At 40.0% G+C, this 14,124-nt stretch overlaps 1 protein-coding gene across 1 annotated transcript; it reads right to left on the bottom strand.

Moving 5' to 3' along the window:
• Window positions 1-202: 202 nt before the first annotated feature.
• Window positions 203-13,646, bottom strand: naa40 (N-alpha-acetyltransferase 40, NatD catalytic subunit). Its single transcript, XM_047386294.1, has 9 exons — window positions 13,590-13,646; window positions 13,271-13,360; window positions 9,768-9,863; window positions 6,654-6,706; window positions 6,471-6,566; window positions 6,105-6,263; window positions 5,938-6,021; window positions 4,646-4,723; window positions 203-3,552 (listed from the first exon to the last, which is right to left on the bottom strand). Exons 2-9 carry the CDS (start codon window positions 13,274-13,276, stop codon window positions 3,405-3,407), a joined length of 720 nt encoding a protein of 239 aa, XP_047242250.1. The 5' UTR covers window positions 13,277-13,360; window positions 13,590-13,646; the 3' UTR covers window positions 203-3,404.
• Window positions 13,647-14,124: the final 478 nt, after the last annotated feature.

Below are 14,124 nucleotides of genomic sequence, written 5' to 3'. Positions count from 1 at the left end.
AATATAAAAAATTAAAACTCACTACATACATGTACCACTATTCTGTTTATACATTTAAAATTTAGGAATTTCAGAAATTTGAATTCTGGTCATTTTTTTCCTGTATTAAAAAACAGTTTTAAATATTCCAATGTAAACACATGGATGTGGAAAAGAAAAGCGCAAACAATATCCTGACCCAACAAAATAACTGAAAGAGGCCTTTTTTATGAAGTCAGACAACTTTCCTTTATTTGTAACATACAAATAAAACACTGACAAGGCAGAATGAGTTCCCTTTCGTTGCCACTGAAACACACGATCTCAAACATAGTGTTTGTTTTAATTCAACATCATGTTTTTATAAAAAAGCGTTTTGACTCTAAAAGGCCAAGAAGAGACGAGAGGATGGATCAAACAGCTTATATATATTTATACTTATGTACAGAGAAGGAAAATGAAGAGAAAGATCAGACACAAAATTACTCACCGTTTTCAAAATAAACTGGTTTAAGAGTTGGTTTTTTTCCTCCTCAATCTCCAGTGAGGCTTTATTTTTATTTTAAAAACACAGCCTGCAGCAGATCTAAATTTACTCTCATGCAATGTCACATTTTTAAGGAACTGGAACAAACTAAAACCGAACAAGTTACTTGCAGGAATTTCAGTGTTTTCACTATTCAGGTTGTGTTGAAAGTCTTTGAAATGTTCGTTTTTACAAATGAAACAGACTCCAGATCAGAGCCAACAGGAAGCTGAAAAGATGACTGACTGACCTGAGAGAGAGAGAGAGAGAGATGGAGAGACCACACAGAACAGCACTGTTTTAATTGTGACCTATAGGGTACAAAAATGTAAGTTATAGTACAAATCAACTGGTAGCTGTTCCTAATCACTGAAAGACACAAAACTACTGTTTTCGAGTCGGAAAACAATCAGCAAGACTCACTTCACAAATCGTTTCAATATCAGTCAGCCATGCATTTTATTTTTTACGATTTATGACATTTCTGACCAGTGTGATTTTTCACATTTTCCCGTGTTACAACAGGCACCAAACCGTACAAAAACTTGATAGAACCGCTTAAATGGACCAACAAAAAAAAAAAACAACCACTTGAAGCATACCAATCTGAAGCCCTCATTGCGCTGCAGGATGGAGAAATCTTCATATCCTATAGTTTACTCCTCATGCACACATTTTACACCTTAACATATTAGAGGTAAAACTAAAGAGCTTCCGGAGGCAAAATAAGCAAAAATAAAGAAAACAAAACAGGGTTTCTGACTTGATATTAGACATTATTTCAGTCTGACATACCCAATGTTTTTACTTTTTGCAGGATTAACATTATACATATGTGCCTAATAACTTACTGCACCTCTAAATTAACTTTAAATGTCATGCATGTTGGACATATTTCTGATTTAGAAAATTTGCAAAACAAGAATTTCAGAGCTGCTGTGAAACCAATATGTGGACTTGTCTTTTTCCGACATCAGTTTACATCATGCGAGAAAATAAATATCTAAAAAACAAGTTAATACTGAATAACAGAGAAGGAATGATGGTTAGTTTCCATGCAAAGGACTGTTTCTACTCCTCCAAACCTGAATTTGGTCAAATCAATACAGACTTGCTCAAGGTAACATATTTAGAGAAGTTTTTTGAAAGCAGCTACGGATCAGGTCAGACGTCTGCTTTCACTCATCATGAATATGTTAAGGTTGGCTCTTTATTGGTTTATTTAAGCAGCTCTTTTTCCAGGGAAGGCTGATTATAGAGCAAATATATCCACGAGTTTAGTACACAAGTCTGGCTCAAATATGCACAGCAAAGTTGCACCTCAACCACACGCTTTGTCTAGCCATCAACAAGCTTCTGGTGTAATTCTGGTTGGATATTTGACAACTCTTATTAGATATGGTAGAGTTTCTAAAAATTAGTTGGTTTCCTGGAGGAACAATCCTCAAATGTGTTGAGGTTTAGCTTTGGAAAGCTCATTCCAGAGGCTTAATAGTAGCCTGTTTTATAATAAGAAGCTGCCTGCTTCAAAATGGACACCTTGCTCAATATCAGCCCACATCAACAAGCAAACGCCTTGTGAAGAAAAGGTTAAAGGTCAGAAGAAAATAAAATAGCTATTTGAGCCACAATAACAATATGTTTTGTACCATCTTGGAGACAAGTAGGTGTTCCAACAGGGTAACGATCAGAAACACACATCCAAACATGGAGACCAACATCGAGATTTTGGAAAGGCGCCGACTTCAACCCTGTTGAACATTTGTGACCTATGACTAATAACCCGGCCTGTACTAGGAAAATCAACCCATTTAAACAACCTCTACCATTTCTGATGAGTGGCAAACAAAATAACCGAAATTATTCCAGAAGCTTGGCGATGGCCTGAAAAAAAGCACGTGATCGAGGTGCAAACTGTTAAAGGACGATTAACCAAACATTAGCAGGAGTGTATGTAAATATTTGAGCCTGTGTGTACATTTAGTTTCTCTGTGTGGATTAGATTTTAAGCTGGTTTTTAGAAGTCACTGCAGTTTGTTTTAAATAAACCAAGTTGGATTTGACCTTGTATATTAATTCCACCCTGCACAATTCCTTATAAGGCCAAAATGATTGCTGTTCATGCTGATGGCGAGTGTATGTAAAGTTCTGACCTGGCATTAACACTGGTATCTGGACCTCTGAAAAATGAGGCAAACTGGACTAAGTTTCAGTAGAGGAGTATCATAAAACATTAAAGAGAGGAAAGGAATAAGTAATCTACTTTCTGGATTAAAAACGACAATAAGAAAGAGAAATTACGGGATTATTTTCAAGATTTGATGTATAATTACTGGGGCTGCAGATGATGGCAATCCTGCGCCTGTATCCATAAGGCAGGGAGAAACATCCATGCAGCCCTCCAGAAACAGTAAAACCCTACACTCATTCATATTTTACACCTGTTGTCTCAAGTCAGGAAATGATTTAAAGCTTTACAGCTGACTACAGCACAAAAAGAAACCAGCACCGGTATTGGGTCCTAAGCCACAGTTCAAGAATCAAAATGACTCATTACACTGCAGGATGCGAGGAGATGGATCGACGTTGGCATTACCTTACAGCCAGACTGAGGAAACCTATCAACAGGTATGAGTGAATGGAAGCGAAAAAAGGTCAATAAGTTGGAGAGGAGAAAAAGCTCAAGCTGCTTGCTGACTTTGCAGCAGTAATAAAACAAACACACACAAAACAGAATCCTGAAAAACACTTTTCAGCATCTGTAGCCAGAGATTCCACCCGCGGCTCGCTTCTGACGGCTCCCCTGGGCCGTTCAAACCCAAAAAACATCCACACGCCGCTTTCCAAAAGTTGTCAGCTTTTAACCGATGGCGAGGGTGGTTGGCTGCGCTGCGGCCGATCAGTGGCAGCAGCCGCCGCAGTGCCCGCCGCCGTGGGTGTGGCCCGCCGAGGCCTCGCCGTGTTTGGTCCGCCTGCTTAGGATCTCGTAGGAACAGTCGTCGCCGCAGCAGCCAGACATGCTCGGCGAGGTCTCGTCGATCTCGAACCTGGAGGAGGAGGAGCTTGTTTAAATGGCTGGACAGGCTTGGACATCAGAAGAGGAAGGTCAGAACTTTATTTTAGCCGTTTGTAAATAAAATGTATAAAATAAAGGACAGAAAATCCAAACGCGGCCTGATTCAGAGCGGCAGTAGCCATTACTGTGTCTTAATTAGAGGCGATACAAAAAGAAACCATTTTCTTTAACCTGATGTTTAAATACGCTGCATAAAAAGACAGGGTTTCTAACGCCTTAGGCAGTTTAGGAAAGCCCAGATGATGTCATAGCTTCGTAAGCTACTGATAGGTTAATTCAGAAATGTTTTGTTAAATGGGGCACACCTGTGGATGTGTTTTAAGCTAAAGCCTCAAACACACTGCTTCCCTGTGTGACATCATGGGCAACAAATGAAAAGAAATCAGTCAAGATATCAGGAAGAGAGCTGTGGACCTCCTCACGTTCGGTACATCATGGGAAACATTTCCAGATGTCTAAGGGTGCCTGAAGGCGCCATGTTCTTCTCGTCAAGTAATCACATGCAATCACAAACAGCATGGAAACGTGCAGTCATCATTCTGCTCAGGAAGGAGATGCGTGTCTCCGAGATGCATCAGGAAGAAACAGCAGAAACAGAGCAGCCAAAAAAGTCTGATTACAATTTTCAAATGAACTCAGAGACAAAGACCTTAATATTTGCTGTTTGATTCTATAAAGCATCCCAGTCTTTAATCGTTTTAATCCCAGTTGCTAATAACAGATGGATTTATTATAGTTCTGGGGGTAACATTTGTTTTTTGTTTTTTAAATCACAAGGGTTTCTTTGAGGTGAGCCACTGACTGCAAACCTGCACTCAAACTACAGTTATGTAATAGCCAAACCAGTTTACCAGTTTTCTATTGATACTGTCATCTATTTTATGATGACATGAAAAGCACTAAATAAATAAAACTACCAGCTCTCTGGGGCCCTGCATTAAAACAGTTGGTGAGAAGCTGTTCCATTTAAAATAAGGTTAATACTGGAATAGCCCACCCCTGCTCTGTAAAAGTAAGGGTGACATCTTTCAACATTTATGTCCCTAAACAGCTGCTGTACTCACTGTAGAGCTTCTCTGAAGAACTGGTAAGCCCCGTGGTTGTGTTTGAAGACCGTCAACATCACCTTCTTCATCTGTGTACTGGGCGGAAACAAAAGGAGAACCAGTTAGAGATAATATTTACCTATAATCATAAAAAGTCCAAAACGTTTTTGCCATGTGGGCCAAATAATCAAGCTGAAAGTGCTGTATGTTCAAAGAAAGTGTCTTTTTTCCGAATAAAAAATGCTAAATCCATATAAAAAAAAAAAATCCTGTTCAACCATGAACTAAAAAATATCTTATTTTAATAAAACAAATAAAGTAGTATGATTTTGGCATAAAAAGGGACCTGTAAATCATTGAAGATCTAAAACATAAAAAAGAAACAAAAAAAATAAAATAAAACTCGTCTTCATCTTATTAAAAGAAGGAAATACAACTTCCACATTTTTCGGGGTGTGAGTCTCTGCTCAGCACCAGGAATGAGATATGGGTCCCTCTTTCTTTAAAAAGCTGCTGTATTTAGCCAGGTTTACTGAAAGGATGGCTGAAATCTGCTTTAGAGTAACAGTTGCTGGACATTTGTGGTCCTACTAACGTTAAAACGAGTAATTAAAAACCCTGATTAATACTTTGTGTTGCGACCAACAGTTTCCATTTTAGGACTAATTATTTGTTAGTGATAATCTCGCACATAAAAACAAGTAAAAAGTGTATCTGCATCCGCCGTCTGATCTCTGTCCAGACGGCAGATTCTATCGCCAGTCATGTAGTGTCACACCTGAGTCGTGGTTCTCTACTGCTCCTCCAGAGTTACCATGGGCAGTTTGGCTGCCTTTCTGACTAATGCTCTCCTTACCCAGCCTGTCGGTTTACGTGGCCGTGTCTTGGTAGGTTTGCAGTTGTTAAAATGTTTCAGATGATGGGTTGAACAGAGCTTTGTGAAATGTTAGAGGTTTATGATATTGTTTTATAACCTAACCCTACTTAAACTTTCTCCCAGACCCCTCTGCCGTGTTCCTTGGTCTTTAAGATGCTGTTTGTTCTCTTATGTTCTCTGAGGTCTTCACAGAAATGCTGGATTAATATTGAAATTAGATTACACAAAACAAATGCAGGTCACACTTTTCAGATTTATTTATACATATATTTTTGAACCTATTTATCATTTTCTTTCCAGTTCACAGGTCTGCGCTACTTTTGGTTGGTGCATACCATGTTGAAGCTTGTAGAAAAATGACAAAATGTACAAAAAGAGTGTGAATAGAATACTTTTGCAAGTCGCTGTGTAAAAACACAGCTGTGCTCGTCACCTGTTAGCGATGAGCTGCAGTATCTGAATGAGGAACTTGCCGAGCCCTTTTCTCCGCACTTTGCTCTCCAACTGTACCTCGTAGCTGCAGAGTCCAGAAAAACAAAGCATGTCAAACAAAAACAAAAACTGGCTTCAGGGGTTTGCTTGAGATGCAGAGCACCCTACCAGTATAAAACCTCCTCCCCGCACTCCACGTCAAATCGGAAGTGAGAGAAGGCCAGGGGGGTGGAGTCAGCGTCACGGGCCAGCAGGTACCATGCCCTCTCGTCGTTCATCTCCTCCCTTTTTTCCCTCTCCTTCCATCCCCACTCGCTCTGCTCGTATCTGTGGCAACAGCCCATTGGTAACCGCTCTGAAACATCACAATCTCCATAAGGCTGCTCAGGCAGATTTTACAATCATCTTGTCTTAATAGGGGTAATTTGAAAAGCAAGACAAACTCTGCCAAAGTGAAACGATGAAAAGCAGCGGAAGCAAATGATCCAGTCTTTTCTTAACTACCACAATAGAACCAAACAAAGGCCTTCTTACAGTGTCTGCATGTTGGCTCTTGTGAGTTCGAAGGCCCACTCCACGGCCAGCGGGTTGAGGGAGGTCACTCTCTTACACTCTATCTGCAGGTTCAATCTGGATGAGACAAAAAGAAATGAGCATTCACGAGTCTAACGGCATTACAGTTGGAAACCGACGCAAGAGAGAAAACTTGATGCGTACCCATTTCTGTCGTACTTTTTGAAGGCTGGGAAGGCCGCCAGAGGGTCATCAAGCTGTGAGGAGGGACACGGTTTTCATTATACAATACCATTAAGCCTCTGGAAAGATTTTGCAGCTATCATAACACCAAGGCTGTCCTATTTGGAGTGATTAATACAAAGCCAAACTCCACCCTCTGCTCTTCTTAACAACCCTTATCTCCAAGGACAACCTTCTATGATCAAGATAAAACTAAATGCGTCATATGTTCATCTGAAAACTGTCTAATATTTATTACGGTTAGCAAGCAAACACACACAAAGAAAGCCATTTCTTTAGGGGGATTTCATCTTTAGGGGGATTTCTCTGCATTCTGTCTGTGTTGTCACAGCAGCAGTGAAAAGCCGCTAGAGAGAGGTGCAACATGGAGCACAGACGGTCCATTATGAAGAGGACACTCAGGGAAACTGAGGCTCTCCTTTAGGCGAAGACATTCCAGCCTTCGTCTCTGACTCAATGGTCAGTTCATTCAGACGGCCTTGTTAAAGTCAGAGAGCTGCGTTGCAAGCAGTGGATCTCCAGACAGATGTGTACAGGCACTTCTCATGGGCATGAATTAAACTGTTGCTTTTTCACAGATGTACTGCTAACAATGTTATAAATACTTTTTATCATCATCGCAATAATTGACACAAAATACCACCATAAAAATTTAAATCCATCCCACCTATCCCTACTCCAAAATCACTGTCAAACTAGAAATGTGCAGCTCCCCACATGGGCAGGCCAAGGGTTTTCTGGAGAAAGGTTTTATGGTCCAATGACAACGAGTACGTTTGGAGGAATTTTGATATCTAAAATGTCTCAATTGAGACCAAAGTCTGGCAAAAAAAAAAAAGAAGCTGATTTTGAATCAAGATGAAGCTCTGAAACCCAAGGATACTGCACCAACTGCCGAGCATGGAAGTGGCAGCATCATGCTGAGGGGCTGTTGTTGCTGCCGGTGGTACTGGTGTATTGCATAATGTAAATGGAGCAATGAGGGAGGAGGACCATGTCCAAATTCTTTAACTTCACCTCAAACAAGCAACTGAGCCTGTTGAGTGTCCAACAGGACAATCATCCCAAACACACGTCGCCACTGGTTCAGGAATAGACGAAGCAGACTCGGATCATGGTTCTGGAACGACCCTGACCTAAATCTTATTGAAACGTTTTGGACAATGATGAAATAGTCAGGTCTACCATTTTTGGAAACAAAAGTGGTCAAATACACAGCCAGAACTTTGCCAGAAGCTTGTTGATGGCAACAAAAAGCACGAGATGAATGTGATTTAGCCAAAGGTCATTTTACTAAGTATCAATATATATAAGCCTGTATGTAGACTTTTGACCCTGTGACGGTAAGAGAAAATTCACAAAAAAAAAACAAAAAAAAAACTCTGAAAAAATGAATCTTTTTAAATAATTACACACCCAAAATGATGGCATTCCCGCCCGGGATGAGTGTGACCAGCATCGTTTATATACTCTTCAATCAACAAAATCAAAAAGTAATGTGCAAAAGTAATGAGTCGTCTTAGTCTTCCAATGAGGCAGACTGTCCTGTGATCTTTTAAAGCCGACCTAAATGACAGTTCTACAGGTTTTCTGTAGGTCAATCATTGTTTTCTTTTAGATTTGGCTGCTTTCTCCCCAATTTTCTGGAAAAAGTGTTTTATTCCAAAGTGAACCCCATTTGTTTAGTTGAATCTGAAAAGTACCAGATGTGATGATGCATCTCTGAGGTCCTGTGTCAGATCTTTGCTGCTTTCTTTTCCTGTTTCTTAAATACATAACTTTCATACGCTGTTCATTTGCTTGTAGTGGAATGAGCTTTTCTGTTTCCTCCTCTTCTCCTTTTTAAGGAGGCGCCGAGCAACATGTTGCCATGGCGAGGTACAAGGACTGTACAGAAAATGAGTTGAAAAGCAGACAGATTAATGTCTTCGTGCTGTCAAAACATCACAGTCTGCAAACAAAGCCAGCAAGGGCACATGCAGCAGGTACACCTGCGGGCAAGGGTTTGCTGTGTTTTTTGTTTCCGACCGTCTCCACGACAACATCTCTAAAATCAGTCCTGATGAAAAAGAAGCACGTTTGCTGCGAGATATCCTGATGGTGTGGCGAATGTCTGATTCAAAACCCCGATGCAGTAATGAAAGCATTGGGAGTTCATCACCACCTACTGAGCAGTGGAATAGGTGGTTGCCATGGAGACTGAGCGAGGGCCAGAGAGGAGACACAGCTGACCGAGGACTCGCGCCGCTGTCTCAAAACATCCTACTGCACCTTACTGAACAATTAGCGATATAATCCTGCGGGTGTAAATGCTGCATTTCCTATCAACGCTGACAAGCATTTCCTGCAGCTGAAAAATAAAAATCATCCTCTTTACCTGTTGAACCATATATATATATATATATATATATATATATATATATATATATATATATGGTAGATGGAGCATCTGTTGCGTTTCTGACCCAGACCCGCGTAAGCAACAGAGTTCTGCAGCTAATTATCACAAGAGACAATGGGCTAGGTGCTATTTATTTATTCCTTCATTTAACGCCACCATCTGTCAGATCGATATTTGGATATTGAAATGTGACACAAGGACAAACGGTTGCATGATGCATGTCTTAAAAGGGCCATAATGCATCCAGACAGGCCTGATAAGAGCTTGTTGAGGAAGCAATTGCTTTCCAGCGAGTGGATGGTGTGAGTTTGTCTGTCTCAGTTCTCCTCCTCCTCACGTCAGCACAGATTGTTCAAATTTAACACAACTGGTGGTAATTAATGATGCCAATTAATTATGTATCAAGAGGCATATGGTGCTGTTTTTAGCTTCTGCTGTCACGTGGATCTTAGAGATATCCTAAGCTCTTTTTGACATTGTGTGGGATAGTGACCTTTACTGTAAACTGAAAAATGGCTTTTAGTACCATCTGCAATCTAAACCAATCTTAGAGAACCTGGAAGTGTTTTGGTGCAAATTGATCGGTTTTAGCTCATTTTTTGCAGTCAGCGAGCAGTTAATGGCTCCGTGCGCAGAAGGCAGCTGCCTCATACCCTAATCTGTCCCTGAATTACCTTATTGGCTGCATCCACCTTTGCACACACAGCATCCATCGCTGCCCTCTCCTCCAGACGCCGGGCTTTCTTCTCCTTAGCTTTGTTGGATTTTCTCTGAAACAGGAAATAAGAAGGAAATGAGGACAGACTTTATGACAGGGGAGCAAAGATCAGAGGAGGAAAAGTAAAGACATGGGAGGGTCTTGAGGGGTGAAAATGGTGGAATATAACACAGAATTTTTGGCTCCATATCAACTTCGACCAGCTTTCCTGTTTTTGATCAAAGAAAGAATACCCACAGCATGATGCTGCCACCACCATGTGTCACAATGATAATTTTTATCAGGGCAATGAGCAGTGTTAGTTTTCTGCCACAAATAGCATTTTGCACGTAGGCAAAGAAGATCATTTTAATTTTAGTTTGTCTCAACTGAACAGCAGACTTTCCTCCACTGTTTGGAGTGAACTACAAATGTTCTTTCAAATCTGCTTTCTGCTTGTCACCTTGCATAAAAGACAGATTTGTGGGATCCACGAATAATAGTCAGGGTTTCTTTGTTCTCCCCATTTCAGAATCCACACATTTCCAGACTCTAATTTTAAAGAGTTTTCTGAATATTTGAGTGTAAAAATATTTACCTGTTTGTATTTAACTACAATAATGATGCTTAGATTGGCTCCCGATCCAGTAATGCGGCTAAGGGGACTGGTTTATTTTTACTAGTTTAATCAGCTCTACTTTAAAATCTATAACACTTATATTTATCAAACTTGGACTGTAAATTATTTTACTTTGATTTTAAAAGTTAAACATGTAGGACTTTCAGTGCTGTGTAAACCAAAACCAGTTTTAAACGTAAACACAGGTCTGGTCTAAAACTCATCCAAAAAGATCCAGATGCCAAAAAAAAGCAGCAAAAAGGTCCTATTTAAAACTTTTTAATGACCGTTTCTGGGTTCTCTCAAACAGTAACTCTTTAGGTGGTGGCCAATAAAAGTCAATTTTATTATTTTTCGGTGGTATTTTTTCCACCAAAAATAATTTGTCCAGTTTTTTTTTTTTTTTTAAACAAATGTGGTTATATCTCTTGGCATCAAAATTAAGGAAAATACTGAAAGGACCAGATAAATGTAGCTGGCATCTCAAAGAACTAAAATTAGGGATGCCCGATATATCGGCACTGACATCAGTATCAGTCGATGTTGCTCATTTTTAAACAATGTGAAAAGTGTGGTGGGTGTGAAATGCTAGTGAGATATATATATATGACATAATATCAGTAAATATTGGTTATTACAGCGATATTAATTTCAGATATCGATATCGGCCTAAATTTTGATATCGGTGCACCCTTAACTAAAATAAACAGATTTTATAGACCCCTATGAAACCAAGGTGATCAATAAGTTCAGGTTAAAATGTTTCAATTCCAATTAAAGAATCTAACTTGAATGTAAATCAATGTAGAGCAATTCAGTATTTAGATATTTAGATTGTATCTTTTCTGAAAACAGAACAGCGGGTGTACAAAACAGAGTCCACACTGTCGTCATTTAATTAACAAAACGGAGGCCAAAACAAACGCTCCATGAGAAAAATTGTAGAACAGTCGTGTAGTTTTCATGGGATTTAGGAGGGAAAGTAGCAGCCAGGTGCTGCTAATCAAACGCATCTGACTGCCTCGTTATCAGCAGGTGTGAGCCCCTCTAAAAGGAGTTCTGCTAGTTTGTTAGTCTGAAGCATACAGGTGTGCGTTAACATGAAGCCAAGAAGGAAGGAGATGGTTTCTACTCAACCATCTGGGAAGTGTAATAAAGGTTATTTTCCAAACTATGAAAAGTTGGTCATTCTACTGTCAAAACGTATTTACAAGTGGAAAAAAACAAGATAATTGTCAATCTTCCACACTATTCTTACATTAAAACAAGCAAAAATACTAACACTCATAAGGCTGAACCACAAGTCGCAAAGACGCTACACGTCTTAACTTTTACCATGTTTTATAACTTCTACTAAGCCTAGGGTACCTTCACCTTTTTAACCAATCTTATTACTTTTCAAGGTTCAAATTTCCACAGTTATCTCTTCTTTTTAATCCATAGCATTGGCAGGAGTTCATCCTGTAACCGGTGGGGTTGTCGGTTCGAACCCCCACGCTCTCTGTCTCATTCGTTGTGTCCTTGGGCAAGACACTTTACACTTCTGTCAGTGTGTGAATGGGTGGATGACTGATTGTAATGTAAAGCACTTTGGGGTCTCTGGGGACTTAATAAACGCTATACAAGTGCAGGCCATTTAAAGTATAAATAGAAAGGTTCACTATCAACTTAGCGCAAACCTTAAATAGGGAACCTGAAACTGTAAAAATGGATTGAACCATTGAATGAATGAATGGATGAACATGGGGAGAATTGGGTGGATAAACATATGGATGGACAGACAGATGGATAGATTGATGACAAACGGATAGATGGATGAAAGAGAGGAATGAATGATGGATGGGTGGATGAATGGAGATATGAAAAAACTGATGGAAATTTAGGTGAATCATAGACGAATAGATAATCATTGAACAGATTGATGGGTAGATTAATAGTTGGACAAATAGAGGATGATAAAGGACATGCATACAGATAGTTTGACGGATAGACAATATCTTTGCCGAAAGACAGATGGATACATTCTTTGGAGAATGAGATGGGAATAGAAGTAACAAAAACATTTTTTTCATACTTGTCCAAATGATGAAAACACTTTAAACCAAACTCCCTACTTTTATAGAACCCCAAAAACTTTACCAGCCATCCATGATGAACACCATCCATGTCCTGCTGGTGCAACAACTTGCAAGTAGCTAGAATGGCGAGCCCTGATCTCATTGCATGTTAATGAAGTTTGTGGCGGTGTGTGTCTACAGTGCAGCAGTCATGCACCGCGCTCCACCAACAAACAAGCAGGACTTAAAAGTCCTCCACTGCAGGCCTGAACAGACACTGGAACAATCATGAGTTGGAATGCACGTCGAGTTGCCAACTTTAACTCTGTACCAGGCACAGACTGAGAAAACACGTGGATGGGTTTATTACGACTACAGGGAAAGTGGAGGGACAAACAGAAAACATACCGAACATGTTCAGCAGGAGTGTCTGGTGGGAAAAAGGGCAAATTGCTACCAGAAAGATGGACTTATTTTATTATTAGCAGGTGGGTGAAGGGAACACGCTCGGGCCTTTGTGGCTAACACAGCCAGGCTAATAACTCCAAAACACACACTAGCACATAAATGTCAGAAATGAGACGGGAAATGACGTGATAATAATGGGGGGAACAGGCAAAGTATGTATGAGCTAACATTACAATGCTAACTAAGCTGTCTGGATGAGGCCAAACACCTTTAGCTACATCTATCCACCACCACCATCATCATCACAATCATCTTCCTCTCCTTTCATCCTTTATTTTCCTCTTCTCACATCATCACTCACATTTCAGAGAAACATTAAACAAAATCATAACTCACCCCCATTTTTACAGCTGTGTCTTATCGTTCTCCGCCAGTGAAACACTCCTCTATTGTCCTGGTGCTGCTCAGTTATTATTAGTACCGAGACTGCGACCGGAGGAAAGGGAGAAAAAAAAATGGGGGAGCAGATTAATGTGACAATGATAGAAAATGTGCTAACGAAGCTAGCTAGATACGACGCCGACCGGTGGAAGTGAAAGAAAAGCAGCAGCCAGTCACAAAATCTGAAGAAAATATCTATGAAATCCTTTTAATTTTCCTGTAAACGGTCGTATTGGCGCCAACACAGCGACACTGAATTCATTAGGGCTCCTTCCTCTGCCCCCCACCCCAGCCGCTTGCTTTCTTTCTTTCTTTCTTTCTTTCTTTCCTCCTCTCTGCCGCCGCGTTCAACCGTGCTGCGTTCACGTGTTCCTGCTCACCTCGGAACTCTCAAACACAACGTCCAAACTAAACACTACGCGAATCAAATATGGGGTCAAATCCCGACACACTGTCTCTAAACAAATCTGTATTTCAGTATATGCATTCACTCTTTTTTTTAATGTACATGTATATGGGTTTTATTCGCTTAATATTGCTTAATATTGCTAAAAAGTTAACCTCGCTTTTTTTCCAACCGTAGGAGGCGATCCCTTTAAGAAAGACACATTCTGGTCTAAAGTAACTTAAGAACTAAAGTACCTTGAATAAAACCAGGAGTAGCAGTATTCCCTATGATAAATTAGTAAAATAAAACCAGTAACAACTTCTTCTGCAACGTAGAGCAACTGTGAAGTATTTGACCTTGAACATGCATTATTAAGTGTAGATACGACCAAAAAAACTGTTCATTTAATCCACTTTCAAGC

Source organism: Girardinichthys multiradiatus, chromosome 14, assembly GCF_021462225.1.
Source record: "Girardinichthys multiradiatus isolate DD_20200921_A chromosome 14, DD_fGirMul_XY1, whole genome shotgun sequence".
Lineage (NCBI taxonomy): Eukaryota > Metazoa > Chordata > Actinopteri > Cyprinodontiformes > Goodeidae > Girardinichthys > Girardinichthys multiradiatus.
Note: the sequence above shows the minus strand (reverse complement) of the source record. Positions and strands in the feature narration are given on the sequence as shown.